The sequence below is a fragment of the Cervus canadensis genome, chromosome 4 (assembly GCF_019320065.1).
Source record: "Cervus canadensis isolate Bull #8, Minnesota chromosome 4, ASM1932006v1, whole genome shotgun sequence".
Lineage (NCBI taxonomy): Eukaryota > Metazoa > Chordata > Mammalia > Artiodactyla > Cervidae > Cervus > Cervus canadensis.
This window is the reverse complement of record NC_057389.1, coordinates 45,933,133-45,955,773: the sequence shown is the minus strand read 5'-3', so window position 1 is coordinate 45,955,773 and position 22,641 is coordinate 45,933,133. Positions and strand designations below refer to the sequence as shown.

Below are 22,641 nucleotides of genomic sequence, written 5' to 3'. Positions count from 1 at the left end.
GTGTGCTTGAAAATGTTTTTTCGTTGGGCTCTAGTTATTCAGGCGGAGACTCAAAATTAACTTTCTGTTTTGCTTTGGGCAAATTATTTTCTGCCTTCTTCATCAGTTAAACATGAGAGGGGAGGGGATGGATGTGTGGAGGCCTCATCTGGTTAGAAGGTGATCAATTTTACATTGTATCCAGGAGAAAGGAAATTCCCTAGAAATAACTGGACAAAGCCTGCTATTCCTATTCGAGCCAGCAGATGGCAGGCAATGAATGCCCAACTGCATCTGGAGCTGCGCGGGACTGGAACGGGAAATCCGATCGAAGCCAGGGAGGTTGGTAGTGTGCCTGCCCAGTCGGGCTCACAGAGATTTCCTAATAATCTGACTAATGAGGCTGGCTGGGGAATTCGAGGACCAGATGGTTTCAGCCCAGCAAATGAGGTAACATGGGAGGGTGGTGGGAGTCGAGGAGCCCGGCCAAGATCATGGGCTCAGAGAAACTCAGGCATGTGGCTAGTTCCTCTTCACTCACCATCTGGGGCATAAAACCCGCTCTGCAAACTTTCTGCTAAAGGGAGGTTTCTGCAGCCCAAGCTAATATACGGCCAGCCTACAAGCCACATCCACAGGGCCTTACTCCAAAAGAAGCTGTTTTTTATGGTGAGCCTGATTCTGCGTCTTGTTTCTGACATCTATGCCAAGTTCAGAGCCTGTAGGCACAAAGTCACACTATTCAGATGCAAACCAGGGGCCAGGCCGGAGAGATAGTGATGAAGTGAACTGGGGTGGCAGACTGTGTTCCTCACCTAAAGGCATTTGCAGTGAGCCTGTACCATGTGGGATGTGAATCCAGAGGGACCAGGGGCTGTGATGTTTTGAGTGAAGCTGGAAGTGTGATTTGAAATGCTGGCACTTCATTCCAGATTTTTAAGATACTGCTGGTGAACTTAAAGATATTTGCATGGTGAATCTGACCTAGCTACTAGTTTTTGACCTCTGCCTTGGGGTAAATCTTAGTTCCTATTTAAGATCTAATAAATGCAGGACTATTTTTATCTGCTTCAGGATGGAGACACTGATGAACAGATAAGCGGCTGGTGGTGTGTGGTCAGTGTTTTTTGAGATTAGCCATGGGTCTTGGGAGGCCTCCATGTCTTTCCCATCAGTGCCTCCAAGATCCTGGTCACTTGCACCTCCTCTTTGTCATCATCTGCACAGGAGGAGTGGATGGGACCCTCTCTGAGAGCTCTTCCAGCACCAACATGCTGTGAGAGAATGAGGAAGGGACCCAGCAGCGGAATCTGATCAAATCTGCACAGTGGCCTTATTCACATTTTACCTGGCTAGAGACAAAGTTTTTGTTTTCTCTAGTAGGTAATACTGGTAGGCATTTGGCAAGGGTGGAGGCAGCCTTTGCAAATACTGTAGGTCCCACAATGTTACATATCTGCAAGGGGCCGCATTCACATTTTAGTCCATGCATATAATGCCTGCTGGAGCTATGCAGGGCACAGTCTAGTGACCTGGTACCAGTCAAGTATTTTGGACATAGTCTTCTCCTGTAAGCATCTCTGTGATAAATTATTGACATTCTTTTTGCAGAGGGAAATGCAGAAAGCTGCTAACACCTGGTCGGGGAAAAGGGAAAATAGCAGTAAATCCCAGAGATAGCTGTGTTTGGTCAGTTTCTTGCTTAGATTTTGATAAGAATCAGAGGCTAGGTATCTGATGGACAGTAATGGAAAGACTAAAACCAGGATCTTTCAAAGTCCTGTCTGTCTGGCTGCATCCACAATGCTTGCTTCCCTCTTCCAGTGCAGCTTTTATCCTAACTCCCATGGACAGCCTCTGTCTCGGAACGTCTGCCTGCCGCCTGCGGTAAACTGCTAGAAGTTAATCGAATCAGATTGCTGATGTTTAAGAAACATACTGAGGGAAATGTGTGCCTTTGGAATCATTTTAATTCCTGGTACTTGTGTGGCAGGAGCATAACTTAAAGCTATGTTGGGATCTGATTTCATCTTTCACCAGTCCACCATTGTGCCCATTTTACAGACGCGGATGCTGGTCCCTAGAAGAGGCTAGCTGAAAATCACATAGCAAAGAGAATTCAAAGGGCAGAGTCCTTTGTCCCAGCACTTGTAGCTGGGTAGACAGCTGCTTTCAGTAGGTCAGTCTAAAGCAGGTAGGGCCTGGGTGTGTGGTGTGGCCAGTGTTTGAGTTCTTGGTTGCCCTCATCTATAGCTGGAAAAGCTCCCGGGCAGCCTCTCAGACTGCAGGGTCTCCTTTTTTTATTCCATTAGTTTTTTTTTTTATTATCCTTTTGTCCATTTGTTAAGCAAATTCCTATTCCATGTTGACTATCTATCAGGTCTTGTGGTAAACAGCAGGGCTGTATCAGTAGTACTGAGCAAGAGTAGATATGGTCCCTGACCTGATGGAACTTAACCATTCAGTGGATGGTGTGCATGGAACAAACTCCTGATTGAATGTGTAATTATAACTTGTGTCTAGAAGGAAAGAAACTGAGTATCGTCTTGGCTGACATAAAGTGTCTTTGTGCATGTCAGACGAGTGGCACCGCCTACTCTGGGTGTCTGAAGTGGGATCACTTTCTCTGGCTGATACAGTCCACGCCAGGGCAGGATCTAAGAGAAGAGCGCTTCCTTGGCTGGGGCCCTCGGATACAACCTGCCGGATCACACTTAACAGCCTGCCAGCAGCACCTCAATACAGGGCCTGCACCTTGACTAGGGTATCAGGGAAAGATGCCACAGCTGAGAACTGGAAAATGAGCAGGTTCATACCAAGCAAAGTGCGCTGGAAGAGCCACCAGTCCACTGGAAGAGCAACCTGGCTGGACAGAACAAGACACCTGAAGTCCTGTGTGTGTGTTTGAGGAACTATGAAAAAAGCCAGTGTGGATGGTGCTCAGAGAGCAAGGGAAAAAGTGACATGAAGATGAGACTGGAGAGAAAAGCAAGTTGTCTGATTCCTAGGAGAAAGGTCTCCTGGGGAAGTGGTTACAGACTTGGGTATGGAGCCACTTTGCTCCCACAGAGTTAACAGAGTTTGGTGACTTTTCAGAGGCGGTCTGCCAGGTTTTTTTGTTTTGTTTTGTTTTTTTGCTGCACCACACAGCTTGTGGAATGTTAAGCATATGGGATCTTAGTTCCCTGACTGGGTGTTGAACCCTGGCCCCCTGCAATAGAAGTATGGAGTCTTAGCCACTGGACTGGCAAGGAAGTCCCTGCCAAGTATTTCTTTTTTTTTTTTAACTGCCTTTCTTCATTAGGACTCAAACTTTTCAAGTATATAGTAATGTACTATTTTATTTTCATAACCCTAATGACAAGATACGGAGAAGGAAATGGCAATCCACTCCAGTATTCTTGCCTGGAGAATCCCAGGGACAGAGGAGCCGGGTGGGCTGCCGTCTATGGGGTCGCACAGAGTCAGACACGACTGAAGCAACTTAGCAGCAGCAGCAGCAATGACAAGATAAACTTGGTATTATTTGCATATTTAAATGCATACTTTAATATTTAATTTCAAAGTATTTCTTTATTCTGTCTCTCATAAGGGAAGAGAATTCACTCCAGGGGAAGACCTTGCAGCTTGCCTCTTCTTGAAGGTAGGAAACAAAGGCCTGGAAACAACATTCTACTCTGAGATCTCATGTTCTGTGATACCAATCGCTTCTGGAATCAGGCCCACTGAAACAATGCGGCCCACTCTTATAGAAAACACCAGCAAACATCCCACCGCCTTCCATGGTTTGGTTTTATAGCTAGTTTCTATCTTGGCCCCATCAGTGTTTGCTCCATCAATTCTGTCTTCAAGTGTAACCTGATAATTAGTGTTATTAGTGTTAGAAGAATGAGTGCCCATAAACCCAATCAGGGCTTTATTTATGGGAGGAGAAACTAGGACTTGTAGGACTTTGATCTGTATTTTGTGCATGCTTTATCCACTGAGAATGGTACAGCAGAACAAGTATCATAAGACAAGCTTGCACAGAGCTCTTTTGTTTACCACCAGCACTGAGCCAAAGGCCTACCTTGTGATGTCTTCGCTTCCTCCTGAATCGGAGCAGCTCTTTGTGCTGCCGAGACACAAAGTTGACGGCAGCGTACTCAAGCAGGGCTGAGAACACGAAGAGCAGGCACACGGCCATCCAAATGTCGATGGCTTTCACGTACGATACCTGGGGTGGAGGTGGGGGGAAGAACACAGGAAGATGAGGAGAGAACAGAGAGAAATATTGAGTACGGAGGAATGTTTTCTGCTCCTTAGAAACCCCCTTCCCCATCATCTTCTGTTGTTTCCTCTCAGCTGGAATATTAGGATGGAGGGTACAGAAGGAAACAGATGAGAAATTCATCAAGAAGACTGGACAGAATATTGAGAAAAAAAGAACATGGTGCCTAGAAGAGCCCTAAAGAGAAGGGGGTTGGTGTTGGTGTGTCCATCATTCTGTCATTGATGGAATACAATGTGGTGTTCAGACTGAAGGTGATAGGAGAATTTTTACCTAATGGTAAAAGTAAGTGGAGGATGTTAGTGAGAATGGCAGAGCGAGATCTTCAAAAACTCTCCCCCCACAAAAAAGCAGTGAGGACTCCATAAAAAGTGGTCAGAACCAACTTTTCTCCAAACTCTGTTAATGAATCAAAGTCTAACAGCAATCCTGTAAACATTTGTTTGGGAAAATCAGTTGAATCCCAGTAAGAACAGCAGGCTTCATGGCATTAAAAATAACCCAGCTTTACTGAGATATAATTCATGTATCATACACATTTAAAGTATAGAAATAAATGATTTTATATCTTCACAATTATATACAGTCATCATCATAGTCAATTTTAGAACATTTTCATCGCCTCAAAAAGAAACCTACTACCTTTTATCTATCATTTCCTTACTCCCCAAATTCTCTTCCTCCAATCATGGACATTTTATGTGAATGGAATCATACAATATGTGGCCTTTCAGTTAGCATAATGTTTTCAATATTCATCTGTATCATAGTATATGTCAGTATTTTATTTTTTTAATATTTTTATTTTATTTTTTTCATTTATTTTTATTAGTTGGAGGCTAATTACTTTACAATATTGTAGTGGTTTTTGCCATACATTGACATGAATCAGCCATGGATTTACATGTGTTCCTCCTCCTGCCTCCCTCCCCATCCCATCCCTCTGGGTCTTCCCAGTGCACCAGCCCTGAGCACTGGTCTCATGCATCCAACCTGGGCTGGTGATCTCAATGCTATTCTCTCAGAACATCCCACCCTCACCTTCTCCCAGAGTCCCAAAGTCTGTTCTGTACATCTGTACTTTTTTATGGCCAAATAATAGTACTCTGTATGGATATAACACATATCATTGATCCATTCATCAGTTAAGGACATCTGGATTGCTTCTACCTTTTGGCTCTTATTAGGAAAAATGCTGCTATGAACTTAAGTTTTTCTGTGGATGTATGTTTTTATTTCCTTTGTGATGTTTTAAGTTGCCCTATTCCCATCCTCTCATGTGTGGCTCGGTGCTAGTCTTGTAAAGCAACAGCCTGCAGGCACAGTGAACACCAGTATCCTGACAGCCACTGGATGGGGCAGAAGAGAGTAGGAGCTTCTTTAAAGCTATGTTCTCAGGGAATTGTTATTTGACCTGTTTTATGGTTCTCTGAAAGAGACCACTCACAAGGCTGTCTTTATTTGACCTGACTTGGAGCTGTCCCAATTGTGAGCAGCTTTTTCCTTGAGGGCATTTGTTGAAAACAATCACTGGCAAGTGTTGAACATTACATCAGCCTCAGGCAGTTGGTAACAGTTGAGGCAAACAATTGGTTGATCAAAAAGAATAAAAGGAAAATCTGGGGAATGAGCTGTCCATAAAACTATGATATATTCCTGGAAACCAATGTGCATTTTTAGGCCTATGTGCGTGTCCAGGGTGACTTGAGAAGGCTCTTAGCTGTCAACTCTGAATAAGCAGAAAGTAAAGGCTACAGCAAAGTTTTAAACCGCTTGGCTCAGTGACATGCCATATTATACTATGTAAATGTATAATTTTTATCAAAAAGATTTAAGACATATCAAGAAATAAGAAAGTATGGCAAATGCAATGTACTGAATGTTTATGTCCTCCCAAAAGTCATATGTTGAAATCTAATCCCAATATGATGGTATTTGGAGATGAGATCACTGGGAAGTAATCAGGTTATGAGAGTGGAGCCTACATGAATGCGAATAGTGCCTTTATAGAAAGAGTGCAGAGAGCTAGCTTACTCTCTTTCTGCCATGTGAGGATACAACAGTAAGTCAGCAGTTTGTAACTGGAAGAGGATCCTCACCAGAACCAGACTACCCTGGCATCCTGGTCTCAGATTTCCAGCCTCCAGAACTGTGAGACAAACTTACGTTGTTTGTAAGCCACCCCCTTTATGGTACTTTGTTATAGAAGCCTGAATTGATTAAGTCAGGCCCATACAAAGGAGAAAACGTTGTCAACAAAAATTGTGCCCAGATATTGGACTTAATACACAAAGACTTTAAATCAGTTATATTTTTAATATGTTCAAAGAACCAAAAATACCTTGGCTACCCAGCTAAAGAAAAGTATGGGAATGAAGTCTCACTAAGTAGAGCATGAGAAGCTACAAAAAAGAACCAAATAGAAATTCTAGAGTTAAAAAGTAAAATAAATGAACTGAAACTTCCACTGGAGAGAATTTAGAACATATCTGAGTGGACAGAAGAAAGAATCAGTGAACTTGAGGTTATCCTGTCTGAGGAACAGAATGAAGAACAATGAATAGAGCCTCAGAAACATGTGGGGAATCATGAAGTGCACTAACCTGTGTTTGATGGGTATTTCTGAAGGAGAGAGAGAGAGAGAAAAAGGCAGAAAGAATTTCTGAACAAATAACAGCCAATATTTCCCCAAATTTGATTAAAAACACTAATGTACACATCAAAGAAGCTAAATGTACCCCAAGCAAGATAAACTCAAAGAGATCCACACCTAGACACACCATAATCAAACTGTCTGAAGCCAAAGAAAAAGAATCTTAAGAGAAGAAAGAGAAATAATTCATCATGTACGAGGTATACTCAATAAGATTAACAGCTGATTTCTTGTTAGAAACTGTGGGGTCTAGAGAACAGTGGAGTGAAATTAAAGATGATCTAAATAAATGGGAAGATGTCCTGTGTTCATGGATTAGAAGACCTAATATTGTTAAGATGTCAATACTCCCCAAGTTCCTATACAGACTCAATGCATTTAAAACTAAAATTTGTTTTTATTGTTGCTGCAGAAATTGACAAGCTGATCTTAAAATTTTATATTCATGTTCATATGGAAATGCTAAGCACCCAAAATGGGTGAAACAATCTTTAAAAAGAACAAAGGTGGGGGACTCACACTCCTCTACTTCTAAACTTACTATAAAGCTATGATACTCAAGAGTATGATGCTGACATAAAGATAAATTTGTGTGTGTGTGTATATATGTATATATCAATGGGATAGAATTGAAAGTCCAGAAGTAAACCCATATTTTTGGGTTTACTTAGTCAAAGCCTATGGCCAGTTGTCTTTTGAGAAGGATATAAATTCAATGGATGGAAAGAATAATCTTTTTAACAAACAGTGCTGGGATAACTGGATATCCACATACAAAAGAATGATATCCCTCCCTCGTTTCATATGCAAAAATAAACAAAATAGATTGAAACACTATATTTAGAGCTAAACTGTGTAACTCTCAGATGGTAAAGAATATGCCTGCAATGCGGGAGACCTGTGTTTGATCCCTGGGTTGGGAAGACCCCTGGAGGAGGGCATGGCGTCCCACTCCAGTATTCTTGCCTGGAGAATTCCATGGACAGAGGAGCTTCCTGGCAGGCTACTGTCCTTGGGGTTGCAAAGAGTTGGACAAGACTGAGCGACTAAGCACAGCACATGAAATTCTTAGAAAAAATGTACATGTAAATCTTTATGATCTTGGATTAGGCACTAGTTTCTTAAGTATGATACCAAAAGTACAAACAACAATAGAAAATTTAAATTAATTTCCTCAAAGTTACAAACTTTTGTGCATAAGGAACATTTTTAATCAATGTTGAAAACCTGTAGAATGGGAGAAAATATATGCAAATCATGTTCTTAAGAGTTTAAAATCCATAATACACAAAGAATTATTACAACAATAAAAAGAGAAATGCCCCAATTAAAGAATGGGTAAAAGATTTGAATAGATTCTCCATAGAAGATATAAAAATGGTGAATAAGCACATGAAAAGATGCTAAACATTATTAGGAAAACTCAAATCAAAACTACGATGAGATAGCACTTCACATCTATTGAGATATTTATAATCAAAGAGATAGCATAACAAACATTAATGAGGATGTGGAGAAAATGAAACCTTGGCAGTATTATAAAGTGGTATAGCCACTTTGGAAAATAATTCGGCATTCCTCGAAAAGTTGAGTATATAATATACCTATAACTTATATATAATATATAGTATATATTAATATAATGACTATAATGTACCATATAATAATATATCTTTAAGAGTTGAAAATATATGTCTGCACAAAAACTTATACATAGGAAATGCTTGTTCACAGCAGCATTATTTAAAAACAGGCAAACATGGAAATAACCCAGATGTCCATCAACTGATAAATAGATAAATGAATTGTGATCTATACATGCAACAGAATATTACACATCCATAAAAAGAAATGAAGTAGTGATACATTCTATAACATATGTAAACCTTGAAAATATTATGCTAAATGAAAGAAGCCATTGAAACATGTATATTATCTATAGTGAAACAGATCACCAGCCCAGGTTGGATGCATGAGACAAGTGCTCTGGCTTGGTGCACTGGGAAGACCCAGAGGGATTGGGTAGAGAGGGAGGTGGGAGGGGGGATCGGGGTGGGGAATACATGTAAATCCATGGCTGATTCATGTCAATGTATGACAAAACCCACTACAATATTGTAAAGTAATTAGCCTCCAACTAATAAAAATAAATGAAAAAAAAAAAAGAAAGAAAGAAGCCAGTCATAAAGACACAAATATTGTGTGATTCCTCTTAGGTGAAACATCTAGGATAGGCAAATTCATAGAGGTGGAAAGTAGATGAGTGGTTGCCAGAGGCTGGTAGGAGGGGAGAACAAGGAGTGACTATTGATGAATATGGGGGGTTCTCTGTGGGGTGATGAAAATGTTCTGGAATTAGACACTGCTGAGAGGGTATACAACTTTGTAAGTATACTAAATGCCACTGAATTTTATGCTTTGAAAGAGGCAAGAATATCAGGTTGAGTGTTATTAGCAAACGGAGCCCACTCTCAAGGCCAGTGAAACGATGAATGGAACAGAATGTTGAGTCTAGAGTCAGTTATAAATGAAGGGGACTGTGGGGTAGACTATTCATAGAGAGAGGAGCAGCATGTTGAGCCTAACATAAGGAAGAGGAAGCAGGATATTCCTCCTGCTGTTGCAAATGAACAGAGCAGAATGTGCTGTCAGCTGGTAACAGTAAACAGAAGGTTTGTTTCAAGCTTTTATAGTAAATGTAGCAGAATGCAAAGTCTAGCATTAATGGTACAAAGGGCAGATTGTTTGAGTTTTCTTGTGAGGATATAGAGGAGAGAGTGGTGTCTAGCATAGATGACAATTGGAGTAGAATGTCGTGGCTCACATTAAAAGTTAATGGAATAGTCAGTGTCATGAAAAACAAGAAAAAAAACAGTGGGGAGACTCTTCTAGATTAAAAGAGTAAACTGTATGCAATGTGGATCTTTATTGGATCTTTGATTGGATCCCTCACCATGTCTACTAATGACAGTTTTTGGACCATTGGGAAAATTTAAAGATTCTTTATAGATGAAATTATGGAATTATTTCTAATTCAGTAATATTGTTATATTAGTGTTAATTTCTTAGATGTGATAATATCAAGTGATCCTTAGTCCTTATTTAGAGGTGAACTGTCATGCTGTCTGTAACCTTTGAATGATTCAGTAAAAATCGCATCTGTCTACCTGCTTACCTAGAGAGAAAGATAAAGACAACGTGGAAAATGATAACTGGAATTGAGGTGAAGGCTACTAGGTATTCGTTGCTTATTCTTCCAACTTTTCTGCATCAGAACAGAAAGTGAAGTGCCGTATTCATTGCACATGGTGCAGAATGTTGCATTTAGCATAAGGCTGAAGGGGGCAGGGTATGGTTGGTGTCTGGCATTAATAGCAGAGCACCATGTTGGGTCTTCCCTATAGCTCAAATGGTAAAGAATCTGCCTTCAATGCAGGAGACCAGAGTTCGATCCCTGGTTCAGGAAGATCCTCTGGAAAAGGGAATGCAATCCTCTCCAGTATCCTTCCCTGGAGAATCCTATGGACAGAGAAGCCTGGGAGGCTACAATCCACGGGGTTGCAAAGAATTGGACACAAGTGAGCGACTTAACACACACACGTTGGGTCTGGTGTTGAGGAATGTGGAAAGTGGCTCCAATGACTGTAGCGAACATAGTGGAAAACAGCACCTAGCACTCGATACAGGAGAGTTAAGCAGATTGAGGCATCGAGTGCTCGTAGTGAATGGAGCCGAGCGCTCTTACCTCAAGTGTGGGTGAGCGGAGGAGCGTGTGGCATCTGGCATTAATAGTAAATGACGTGGGACATTCCATCTAGTGTTAAATGTGAATTAAACAGAATGTGAGGTCTAGTGTTAACAGTAAAAGGAATAGTGTTGCATTCATTGTCAAGTTGACTGGAGGAGGATTAGTGTCTGGTGTTGGTATGAATGCAGTGGATTGCTGTGTCTGGTGTGAGAAGAATGGAACAGAATGCTGGTTCTAGCACAGAGTGCGTGGAGCAGAACGTGTATCTGGCATTAGCAGTGTGTGGAGTGAAAGGTGCTGAGTGTTAATAGTGAACAGAGCAGAACATGCTTCAAGAGTTAATAGTGAATGTAAGGACTGTGAAGAAAGCTGAGCGCTGAAAAATTGATGCTTTTGAACTGTGGTGTTGGAGAAGACTCTTGAGAGTCCCTTGAACTGCAAGGAGATCCAACCAGTCCATCCTAAAGGAGATCAGTCCTGGGTGTTCATTGGAAGGACTGATGCTGAAGCTGAAACTCCAGTACTTTGGCCACCTCATGGGAAGAGTTGACTCATTGGAAAAGACCCTGATGCTGGGAGGGATTTGGGGCAGGAGGAGGAGGGGACGACAGAGGATGAGATGGCTGGATGGCCTCACCGACTCGATGGACATGGGTTTGAGTAAACTCCGGGAGTTTGTGATGGACAGGGAGGCCTGGCGTGCTGCGATTCATGGGGTCGCAAAGAGTCAGACACGACTGAGCAACTGAACTGAACTGAACTGACTGAACAGAAGGTGGTGTTTAACATTAGAAATTTCAGAATCAAAACATCCCACCCTCGCCTTCTCCCATAGAGTCCAAAGGTCTGTTCTGTACATCTGTGTCTCTTTTTCTGTTTTGCATATAGGGTTATCATTACCATCTTTCTAAATTCCATATATATGCGTTAGTATACTGTATTGGTCTTTATCTTTCTGGCTTACTTCATTCTGTATAATGGGCTCCAGTTTCATCCATCTCATTAGAACTGATTCAAATGAATTCTTTTTAATGGCTGAGTAATATTCCATGGTGTATATGTACCACAGCTTCCTTATCCATTCATCTGCTGATGGGCATCTAAGTTGCTTCCATGTCCTGGCTATTATAAACAGTGCTGCGATGAAACATGTATATTATCTATGGTGAAAACAGATCACCAGCCCAGGTTGGATGCATGAGACAAGTGCTCGGGCCTGGTGCACTGGGAAGACCCAGAGGGATCGGGTAGAGAGGGAGGTGGGAGGGGGGATCAGGATGGGGAATACATGTAAATCCATGGCTGATTCATGTCAATGTAAGACAAAAACCACTACAATATTGTAAAGTAATTAGCCTCCAACTAATAAAAATAAATGAAAAAAAAATTTCAGAATCAGACTGAGGTACTGCAGAAAAGAGTACAACAAAGCAGGCACTGGACTGCTATCTTATGAAGGAACTGCTGGCAAGGTTGGCCCTTGGTTGACATCTAGAACTTGGATTTTGGTTATATTCCCACTGTCCCTAACTGATAAGGGTGCCCCACCATGTTTTGACCACTGGTATAAACAGTGTGGTTTAAGCTGAGCACCTGCTTTCCTCTTTGGAGTCTGGAATTTGGGGATGTGGTGGGCAGAGGGTACTTGTGTGACCAGCACCTAATAAAAACCTTTAATATTGAATCTTAAATGAATCTCAAAACAATTTCTCTGTCTCTCTGGGCAGAAACTTGTCACACATATAGCTGTGTTTTTGTTGCTGTGGTGAGAGTGAACTCTGTGTGGTCCCTCATGGGATGGAGAGAGTGAGGAAGCTTGCACATGGATCCCTCTAGACTCTGCCTGTGTCTTTTTCTCTTACCATCTAGCTGTGTATCCTTAATCTATGGATTAAGGATAATGTGTATCCTAATCACTCTAAGGAATCTTAGCTGTGAGTTCAACCATTTGTTGAGTCTCTCAGTCCTATGAATCTTTGTACATGGTGTGGTCTTGAAGACCCCAGACACAAAGTGCCATTGGTGGTGAAAGGAGTGGAACATTGTCCTTAGCACTACTGTGAAGCGGCTGAAGGAAGTGGAGTTGAGTGTTAATAGCAGATGAAGCAGAATACGTGTCTAGTGTTGGTGGAGAATGGAACAAAATGTGGTTATCTGGCAACTGTATAGAACATAATGTTCTATACAGGAAATGTTCTGGAGGAAAGGTTTCTGTGGGTCTGAATGCTGGATCCTGCTGAGTTTAGAGGATCAAGAAATAGTGCCTAATTCCTTGTGCATGCTGATCTCAGGCAGGGAAGGGAGACGTGTGTCCTCCAGGTCTGTCCGGGTATTCTGTGCTCTTGGGCAGTGGGACTTACCTTGGGCAGGGATGCTCGAGAGCCAGAGCTCTGGGTGGTCATGGTGAGCACAGTGGTGATGCCCAGGCCCACACGGGCAGGGGCAGCATCCATGTTGATCCAGAAGGAAATCCATGAGAGGATGACAATGAGCAGGCTGGGGATGTACATCTGAATCAGGTAGTAGCCCATCTGTCGCTCCAGGTGGAACCGGGCTTCGATGCAGGTGAATTTGCCTGCAGGAAATTAGAGTGGGAAGGCAAAGTGGCCTAGTGGATAGGAACAAGGTCAGAACAGCCTCGGCTGGAATCCTGGTCCAGCCTCACACTAGCCGTGTCCTTGGGGGAGCGTTTGAATCTTTCTGTGTCTCAGTTTACTCATCTATGGTAAATCGGGGATGATGATGATGATGATGATAAATGATAATAATACCAACCGCACATGGCTACTCATGTTTACTGCGGTGGTAAATGAGATGGTAAAATGAGTAAAGACCTTAGCACAGCCCTCACAAACCATTAGTGCTCAGAATGTCACTCGCCATCAGCCTCATCATGTGATTATTTAATACCTACAAGGAGAAGTTCAGCCTCTGTAGTCTGCCCTTCACAGTGCAGCCTGTTTCCACCCCATTTCCCTTCTTTCTTCACCTCACCCATGACTCCTACACTCTAGCCCTTGCCTTGAAAATCCTCTGAACATTCACACTTCTGAGCTTTTGAGCCTGGTAATCCCTCTGCCCGGAATGTTCTTCTTCCACCCCACAACCTGCCAAGGAATCTTGCCTCTCCTGTATGGCAGTTTAATGGTGACATCTCCCCTAGACAGAGCGCCTCTTTTTTCCCCATGTCCCTTCAGCTCTGTTCATGTGAGCATCGGATTCTTTAAGGCATAGTACACTGAGTAGGCAAGTCGACCTCTCTCTCTTTCTTTCTCTGTCCTCTGCACCAGCCTGTGGACAGCTCATCTCCCAGTCTGTGTGTCCCTTGAACTGGGCCAGGCTGTCCCCTGGTGGGGTCTTGGCTCCAGTCCACTGACACACAGTTGCCAGGGGAATTTTGTATAGTTCCCTGGACTGCACCTTCAGTGTGGTTAGGGCCTTGCCAGTCTTTTCTCACTGAATCCACAGAACTAACCCAGAACTCAGCTCTTACTTAAATGTGGGTAATGAAGGGCCACTGAGATAATGAATGAGAAAAGCGCTGTGGTGTATGAGAGTCGGCTGTGATTATTTGATACCTGGGGACTCACTGGCTCTCCGGACCCATAGCCCTGCATCCTCCAGTGAGGAGGGCTGACCATGGCTTTGAGCATCCCTGGATATTGGTAATTGGAGGGGCCTGGAACCAAATTCCTTTGGAGACTGAGGGATGATTGGCCTGCTCTCTCTCTGAGTCTCAGCTTCCCAGGGAAGAAGAGAGTATTTTTGAAGTTCCTAGGATATCTATCTCCGAGGTCACTGGAAAGGGATACTTGTCCTAAACAGAGCAGAACCCAGGCTGCCTGCTTTTTTCTGGGCCTTCCACTTGCATCAGAACGCACAGTGGTTTCCCTCAACTCCTCGCCCTCTCCTCCTCCTCTCCTTGGCCCCTGTCACAGCCTATCATGAGCCCCCACTTCACTGGGCTGCGTTCAGACGGCAGGCCCCCTGTCCCCCCCACACAGCGGGCATACTGACTGGCTGCCTTTTGTCCGCAATGTGCCATAAGCTCCTTCCCCGCCTGAAACAGGGCAGGCGAAGCCAGTCTTGGTCTTGCTGCAGTTCATTCATGTGTTCAATCTTCCCGCAAAGCCTGGGCTAGGCGTGGAAGGTAGAGAGCTGAGATAGAGAGTGGGCTTCTCCCCTCTCCCCTCACAGCTCACACTCTAGGGGACCCTTTCCAACGTCACTGCTTACTAATTCTCAGCGCCGGCTTGCAGCTCCCTCCTGAGATCTAGTGGGAACATTGTCTGCTCTTGCCCTCTGAGAAATGCCAGCCCCTCTGTGACACTGCTAGATGTCCTCCCACTGCCAGCTCTCCCTTCTGCCTTAGGTTCTATCCTGAGCTGAGCACACTGCTACCTGGAAGAAAGACTGTATCTCCCAGTTCCCCTTGTCGTGAGCTGTGGTCCAAGCTCAAGTTATTTGCCCCAGGACTTCAAGAGGAAACTGTGGGAGCCACTTTTGGCTTCAAGGGACATTCCCTTAACTCCTGGGTAGTAAATACAGAACTAGACCCACCATGGGTACCTCACAAGACCCACTGAAACAGTGATGGCATGACTGTTTGTGATGAGCTCTGGCCCTGCTGCAGTAGGGTGGGACCTGAGGAGGGTGGCCCCTTGTACCTACCTGTGTTATAATGCTTGGTGCAGTATCTCAAGTCCTTCTCCTCTTTCAGGATAAACTGGGGTAGGGTTAGTCCGTCTGCCACCTGCACAGCCCCCTGCTCCTGCCACTCAAAGATGAGGTCATTCATGGTGTATCCAACTGGGATGGGATCAGAAGAAGAAGTCACCACCTGGAAGCTCTTATTTGAAGCTTATTGAAGTCAGGGGTGTTTAGGGTTAGGGGTGAAGAGGCATCAGACCCTCAATGGAACTCATGAGACTATATTGCTTTATTTCCCACCCTCCTCCTCCCATGGGAGGTTAAAGCTGGTTTAATTGCTTGTGTTTACGTCACAACCCTGTTACCTCTCTTGCTCCTCCCAGCATCCCACCTTAGCATCCCAGCTCTCAGTTCTGTTGTCAAGTTCAGCTGACCCCTGCTATTTTTTGCCTGTGCACCATCCTTGCAAGCACGTCCCCCCCAGCCCCTGGGGAATAACTGTATGTATTGCTGTCATGGTGGGGCTATCAGTTGGGGGACAAGGTCAAGATGGTGACTCATTTAGGCCAATCAGACTCTCTGCCCCAGAACCTTGACTCTTGAGTAAAGTGACAGCAAGTTGGGGGCTGGCTGGTGCTGACTCTCCTCAGAGGTGGTGCTCCAGGGAATGGTCTGTTAGTTCCTGTGGCCTAACGCTCTTCCCTGGTTCTTGTACTTTAGCTTCTCCTTCAAATCTGTGAGGAGTTTGAACCCCTATGCCCTTCCACTTAATTCCAGTCTTTAAATTCGTCAGATTGGTTTCTGTGTTTCCAATCAAGTAAGTGAGCTACCCCGTTGGTTAAAATCTTGGTTCACCTGTGATCTCCTCCATAAAGCCTTCTCTGTATCCTGTCTCCTTCCCAATCAGAAGGAAGTGCCCTTTCTGCCTTGAGGCCACAGCATTTTGCACATCTAGCCACACACTTACCACTTGCTACTCTGCGTTAGAATTATTTGTGTGGACAGACATCTCTCTCCCCTGCTGGAGTGAGCAACTCTGGGAGTTTAAGGACTCTGACTTATTTAAGCTATTACTTCTCTATTCCTGGTAAGCATGTTCACAGAGGACACGGAATAGTGTCTCTTTGCAGAATGCTGCTGGCTCTAGAGTCAGACAGTAAGGGAAGTTATATTTCTAATGCACTTTCCAACAGCAAAGCCCCTCCTCTGGTATTTTGGACTGTTAGAGTATGGCAACTCACTCCTGTTTTCTTGCCTGGAGAATCTCCATGGACAGACGGGCCTGGTGGGCTACAGTCCATGGGGTTGCAAAGAGCTAGACATGACTGAGCAACTAAACACAGCACATAGCACAGTAATCTCCTGGGGTCCAGGGGTTAGGAGCAGGTGTGTGGGGATTTCTACTGGTCCCATGGGTAAAGGAGATCTGATTTTTTTTTAATAGAGGCCTCATGCAAGGGACTCACAGCTTTCCAGTTGCATAATGCACGTCTGGACATCCATGGGGAAATTCTTCAAGTCCATGGGGCAGGCCAATGTCAGGGTGATTCTGGGAAGAGAAAGCAATGGAATACTGCTGGATCCACAGACCAGGGAAGCTGTGCCTCCATGCTAGTTACTACCGGCAAATTAGTTATCTAGGATAGGGCGAGGAGGTCAGGGAACTAAGTGTTTATTGAAGTAATATATGCATCTTTCCACATCAGAGAGAGAAAGGAGGTTGCCTCCAGTTACACAGAGTCAGTGGAACTTCTGGGCTTCTTTGGTGTCTATCTGGCTTCTAGAAACCTGCCTTTAGCAAGTTGCCTGAGGCCTGGAGGCCCACATCCTTATTCTTCTGCAGAGCTCTTGGGTACAGACAGAGCCTGACTTTTAAACTGAGCACTACCAGGCCTTAGGCATCCCCAGGTGCATCTGGAGCAGGTGTGTAGGTGGTTCTTGGCTCCTCCCTTCACACACTCATCAAAGGTGATTTCCAAGAGGCCCCCTGCCTGCTCAGTGTCCAAACACAGCTGATTTCCATCTGCGGGCTCCTGTTGGGCTCAGCTGGGAAGCGGTGGTTGCCCCAGGCTTTTGGGCTAGCTGTTGATTTTGGGTTGTTCAACCCTGGCAGAGGCTGCAGTCTCAAGCATAGGGAGTCCCCTTAGCAGAATCCAAGGTCTGCAGCTCAGCTGAGATGCAAGGCTTCAGCTTGAAGGGCTCTGCCAACTCCCGAGCCCCTGCTGCAGGGAATGGAGAAGAAAGACCAGTGGAGGCCAAACAGACTTCAGTCGGCAGGCCAACTCCCGCGTTTGACAGGTGAGAAAACCGGGGTGCAGAGGAGGCTAGGGAGGGGCACATGTCAGTTCACACAGCAAACTGATGGCTCAGCCAGGATTCAAAACTGTTGCTCCTGGCCTTTGGATTTTGAACTCATATATTTGCTGACGGGCTTTCTAGAACTGCTGTCCTGAAAAGCCAACCTCAATGCCCAAAGACCCCTAACTGGTGGTCATGTGGGGCTTAGCTGCTGGCACCTTGGCCCCACATGGTGAGGCACACAGCCCTGGGTGAACGCCCCCCTCCAACTTTTACCCATGGCTGTGGATGTGGGCCCTTTAAGCACAAGGCAGAAGTGAGGAGGGAAAGAAGAGGGAAAAGAGGGAGTGGGAGGAGGAGGGGGAAGGGAAAGGGCACGCAGTTGAATTTCTGCAGATAAAAGCTCTAAAGTGGGGCAACTGTCACACTGGGTTAATTTCCTGAAGTTGAATGACCTTGGAACATCACTTTCTGCTGATTTATCCTTCTGTCATGCTGCACTGGGGCTTAGCTTCCCGGAGATGTGAAACTAGCCTGGCTGCAGCAAACCCCTAGCCAGCGGGGCCTTGGTGGCCATCCTGAGCCTGTCACTCTCCCAGTCTGGGTGTGCATGGCGTGGGGTGGGCAGCAAGTGAGCAAGGCCATGTTGGCCCCGATTCCTCCCAGTCTGCCCTCCTGCAGTGCCTCCTTCCCCTCCTGAGGTCCTTGAGGCCCCCTCCTACCCTGACTGCTCTCTGGAGACTTTGAGTCAAGTCACACTTGGGGATTAGGGCCTGTGCGGCCTCTCCTATGGGCCTGAACACTTAAAGCTCGTCTCCTAATAGAATTAAAAAGATATATTCCCCTGAGGAACTGTTGGGGACGGGGAGGCATTTAGGACCAGTGCTCCTTTAAGCTCTTTGAAATAGAAATATGTTCATCCAATACTTGAGTGCCTATTGAATGTTTTTCTAGGCTCAGAGTGGGCATTAGATCCACACTAACATAGTAGAATCTAGATTCTGCTACTAAATAGCTGTGGGAACTCTGGCAAGTTGCTTAAACTTTCAGATCCTCACGTGTCTAATCTGCAAAATAGGTATAACAAAACCTGCTTCATAGAGTTGTTGGGAGGATTAGAAATCATACGTGGAAAGTCCCAGCCTAGTGGGTAACTTCTCAGGGAATGATGCATAGTAAGAATATTACATGGACATTGGTTCTTCCCTCCATGCGTTGGAGACTGGGAATTAGGTGGGATGGGGGTGCAGAGTGTGGCAGAAAATTCTGAAGGTTTGACCCCAACTAGTGTTTGTAGGATACCTCCCAACCTGGAAAGAGAGTCCCAGGTTTTTAAAGTCAGTACAAGGAATAGAGGATAGAAAGGTTTTATAATCAGGAGCATCCCTGGTTTATACCTGTGAGCAGCACTGTCCACCTGGCTGGCCATTTATGTTGAAGTTGCTGTGGTTTTTTTTAGACTTTGTGCCTTTACTCCTGCTATTTTTTAAAAAATTATGTAAAAAATTACATTAAAAAATGTATGAGATCTACCCTCTTAATACATGTTTTAGTGTACAGTCCAGTATTGCTGTATACAGGCACACTGATATACAGCAACTCTCTGGAACTTATTTATCTTGAGTGACCAAACATTCCTGGGGTGGGCATTGACTTTGAATACTCTTTTCCCATCTTGTTTTATTGAAATGCTGGAGAAGCTTGGGGGCCTTGCTTTAACCCTACATCTCTAGGCTGCTTCCTTGGTGCCCCCCTGTTTATAATGAACCATGGACTTCTAGAAGCTCCCATGGTGTTTGATTCTTTCTTGCTGAGTGTAAGTGGCAGAGCAGGCTCTGCCTGTTCTGCAAAGGCATTGGGTTGTCAGGGCCCGCTCACCTCTGCTCGGCCCTCCTCTTGGTGTCTGCTCCCAGAAGGCATGTTCTGAGGATGCAGCGGGTGATGAGCCTGACAGAACTCACCTGATGCTGTAGAGGACATTTCCGTTCCGGGAGATCCTCAGCAGTTTGTTGTCCGTGGTGATCTCATGGAAATGGGCCCCCTTCTCATTGGCAAAGAACAGGTCAGGTTTCCAGATGGAGTCCAACATGGATGGGTCCAAGTCCAGAGAGTCATCGGGGTATTCATTGTAGGCCAGCCGGGGGTCATTCCACTGCTGCCGCAGGAAGATGTTGACCCTGTAGTCCTACAGCCAGGAGATAAGGAGGCGGACTCAGAGTTAGGCCCTGGATTGTCACATGGTGGAGGGCCTGGGTGCTTCCGGTCAGTGCTCCCCAAAGCCCATTCTGGAGGATGTTATCAGAGTGCAGCTGCATCTCATGTGGGGGTGAGGCGTCAAGTCTGTGCGTCAGGCAAAAATCAGGGGAGTCATAATTATCCCTGAAAATTCTCTGGATGCCCTATTAAGTATATTCAACTCTAAACTGATCTTATTTAGATATTTTTCTTTTGAAAAACTTAAAAAAAAAAAAAAAAAAGGGAAACCCATACTAACCCTAACCTGTTTTCATCCTGTTAACATTTTGTCATGTTTGCATCAGTTTTTGTTATATAAGAGAAATAATACATCACAGATAAAGCTGAAGTCCCCCTTTGATTATCAACCCCATCAGTGCAGTGATTCTCATGACCACTAAGCTTTGAGAGTCACTGTTCTAGAGAGAGTGAAAGAACAGAAAGACTAAGAGCTAATGCCTGAGCAGTCACACTATTTTGCCCAATTCCCAAGAAGTGAAGAAAGATTGGGTGGAGGAATTTTATAGTGTTCTGCTGGTCTTAGAATTCATACCACTCTGTTTTAGTACCCACCTTCTATTACCGTCTATAACATGTGTCGATTTGTTTGTTTGGGGAGGAGTAATAGATGACACACCTTACTGAGTTTTAAACCCAGTGCTAAGTTAAATACTCTCTGATGGGACTGTAGTGTAGTTACTCTGCTGAAAAAAAGACTACGATCAAACCAAGTAGGGAATTGTTTGATTAAACCAAATATATCAGATTTCTTTATTGCAGGACTTCTCAGAGACCTTAATATACTAAGGAGTTGTGTGTATCTCCAAGAAGGGAATGGACTATTCAGTATTTCCCTGGTTCGTTTTGGCCATAGAACTCTTATGTAGTGCATGCTACTTGTCTTCTACAGAATGTAGGTTAGAAATTGCTGTTCTAGTCAAAACTACCCACTTCTCCATCTTTATTTTTCTCCAGATGGGGAAACTGAAATCAAAAAAGAATTGAGACTGGCCAGTGTCTCTCTGAAAAGGCAAGGCAGAGCCCATTTTGGAGCCTGGGTGCCTTGACTGCTAGCTGAGGATTTGTTTGTTGGATCCTAGAGGAACTTAAAGAATCCATGTAGTTTGTATTCACATCCTGAGAAGCAATTCATGGCATGGATAGATCTCCATGGTGGGAAATTGGGTAATGAAGTTAAGAAATATTTCCATTAAGAAAAGTTTTAAATTTTGTTAGACAGGCATTGTAAACTTGCAGCCCATGAATATTCCACCACAAGTAGAAATTAGGGTGTATTTGTGTTGTCCTAGGAAGAAGTGTCTAGCTCTCTCTATTGGATTCCCAAGAGGGTTTATAGTTCCCTAGAATATTATAACCTCAGTTCAAGTCCAACGTTAAATGTTCTCCTTCAAGTAATAATCTCTTGCTAAGCACTCATAAGCACCTGCTATTGCTTTTTCTCTGAAGGTGCAGGATAAGGGAGGTTGTGCTCTGTTTTCTTTTGGGGGGGCTGCCTCTAAATCCTAATCACTCTTGGTCTGTCATCAGCACCAACGAACTGAAGCAAACAGCCCTTCTCCCCGCCCTCACCTTCACTCCGCCACTTCCCCCTCAGCTCATGCCTCATTCTGTACGCCTATAGAAATATCAACAGCTTCATAAAATGTTCCAAGGTATTTTATAGGATTGTTCTATAATTTAATTGAAGCCTCTCCCTCCAGGCCCATAGAAAATGGCATTTGGCGTCATAATTTCATATCTTATAAGTCCCAGGGTGGAGGAAAACTTCAGACCAGACTGGAAGTTGATGCTTTGTTTTTCCTACTGACGGTAATAGATAGCTCCCAATCTGGTTCCATCTGATCAGGGATTAGAAATGGCCTCTTTTTGTCCTGTGGATTTTACATGAAGTGTGTATGTGTGTGTGTGCGTGTGTGTGTGTGACAGAGAGAGAGAGATGAGGCACTGGGCAAGTCATGTCAGAGTATACAGACTATGAATGGTTGGACAGAAAAAGCCTTCAAGTCCCCAAACCCCAGCTGCACTTCTGATGTTCTTGCCAGTGACATGTCAAATGGTTTATGTGGCTGGAAGGAGGAAAATAAAGTGGCATTTAAAACGGCCTGTTAGGCACCAGGCATTGTTCTAGATACTGTCACACACATTTAATCCTTACAAAACCCCTGCAAGCTAGATGTTCATATTCTCACAGTGAGTTTAAGGAAACCGAGGTTTGGAAGGGTTGAGAGGCTTGCCCAAGGCCCACAGCTAGCAGGCAGCAGAAAGTGTGAAAGTGATGGTCGCTCAGACGTGTCCAACTCTGCAACCTCATGGACTGCAGCACGCCAGGCTCCTCTGTCCATGGGATTCTCCAGGCAAGAATACTGGAGTGGGTAGCCATGCCCTTCTCCAGGGAATCTTCCCAACCCAGGGATCAAACCCACGTCTCCTACATTGCAGGCAGATTTTTTTTTTACTGTCTGAGTCACCAGGGAAGCCTAGTTAGTGGCAAAGCTGGAGTCTGAATCCACATCAGTCCAACCTCCTAGTGAGAACTTGTTGATTATGTCCCTTGGCAGTGGATGGCCAGTTCTTTGCTGGGGACCATTTTCTCTCATCCCTACAGCCTGCTTAGCCTAAGCCTTATCTCCTGTAGGGGCCTTAATGCCCACAGACTTTCCTAATTTCTTCCTTTTCTGATTTTCTGGTAAAACCAAATCACCAGAAATGTTTAATTTAGCACTTCCTCCCTGTGTCTTATCTCCTTAACTTGATGAGAAACAATTAGAGACAATAGACCTGACCTTG

The 22,641-nt window shown here is 44.4% G+C and overlaps 1 protein-coding gene across 2 annotated transcripts in view; it reads right to left on the bottom strand.

Moving 5' to 3' along the window:
- The window catches only part of GLRA1 (glycine receptor alpha 1), a 90,760-nt gene that overhangs the window by 2,950 nt on the left and 65,169 nt on the right, over window positions 1-22,641 (bottom strand). For both annotated transcript variants that reach the window (XM_043464282.1, XM_043464283.1), the window contains exons 4-8: window positions 19,560-19,783; window positions 16,767-16,849; window positions 15,322-15,459; window positions 13,011-13,225; window positions 4,049-4,195 (exon numbers count right to left, since the gene is read on the bottom strand). In XM_043464282.1, the coding sequence (XP_043320217.1) occupies window positions 4,049-4,195; window positions 13,011-13,225; window positions 15,322-15,459; window positions 16,767-16,849; window positions 19,560-19,783 (807 nt within the window). The remainder of the gene's footprint in view (window positions 1-4,048; window positions 4,196-13,010; window positions 13,226-15,321; window positions 15,460-16,766; window positions 16,850-19,559; window positions 19,784-22,641) is intronic.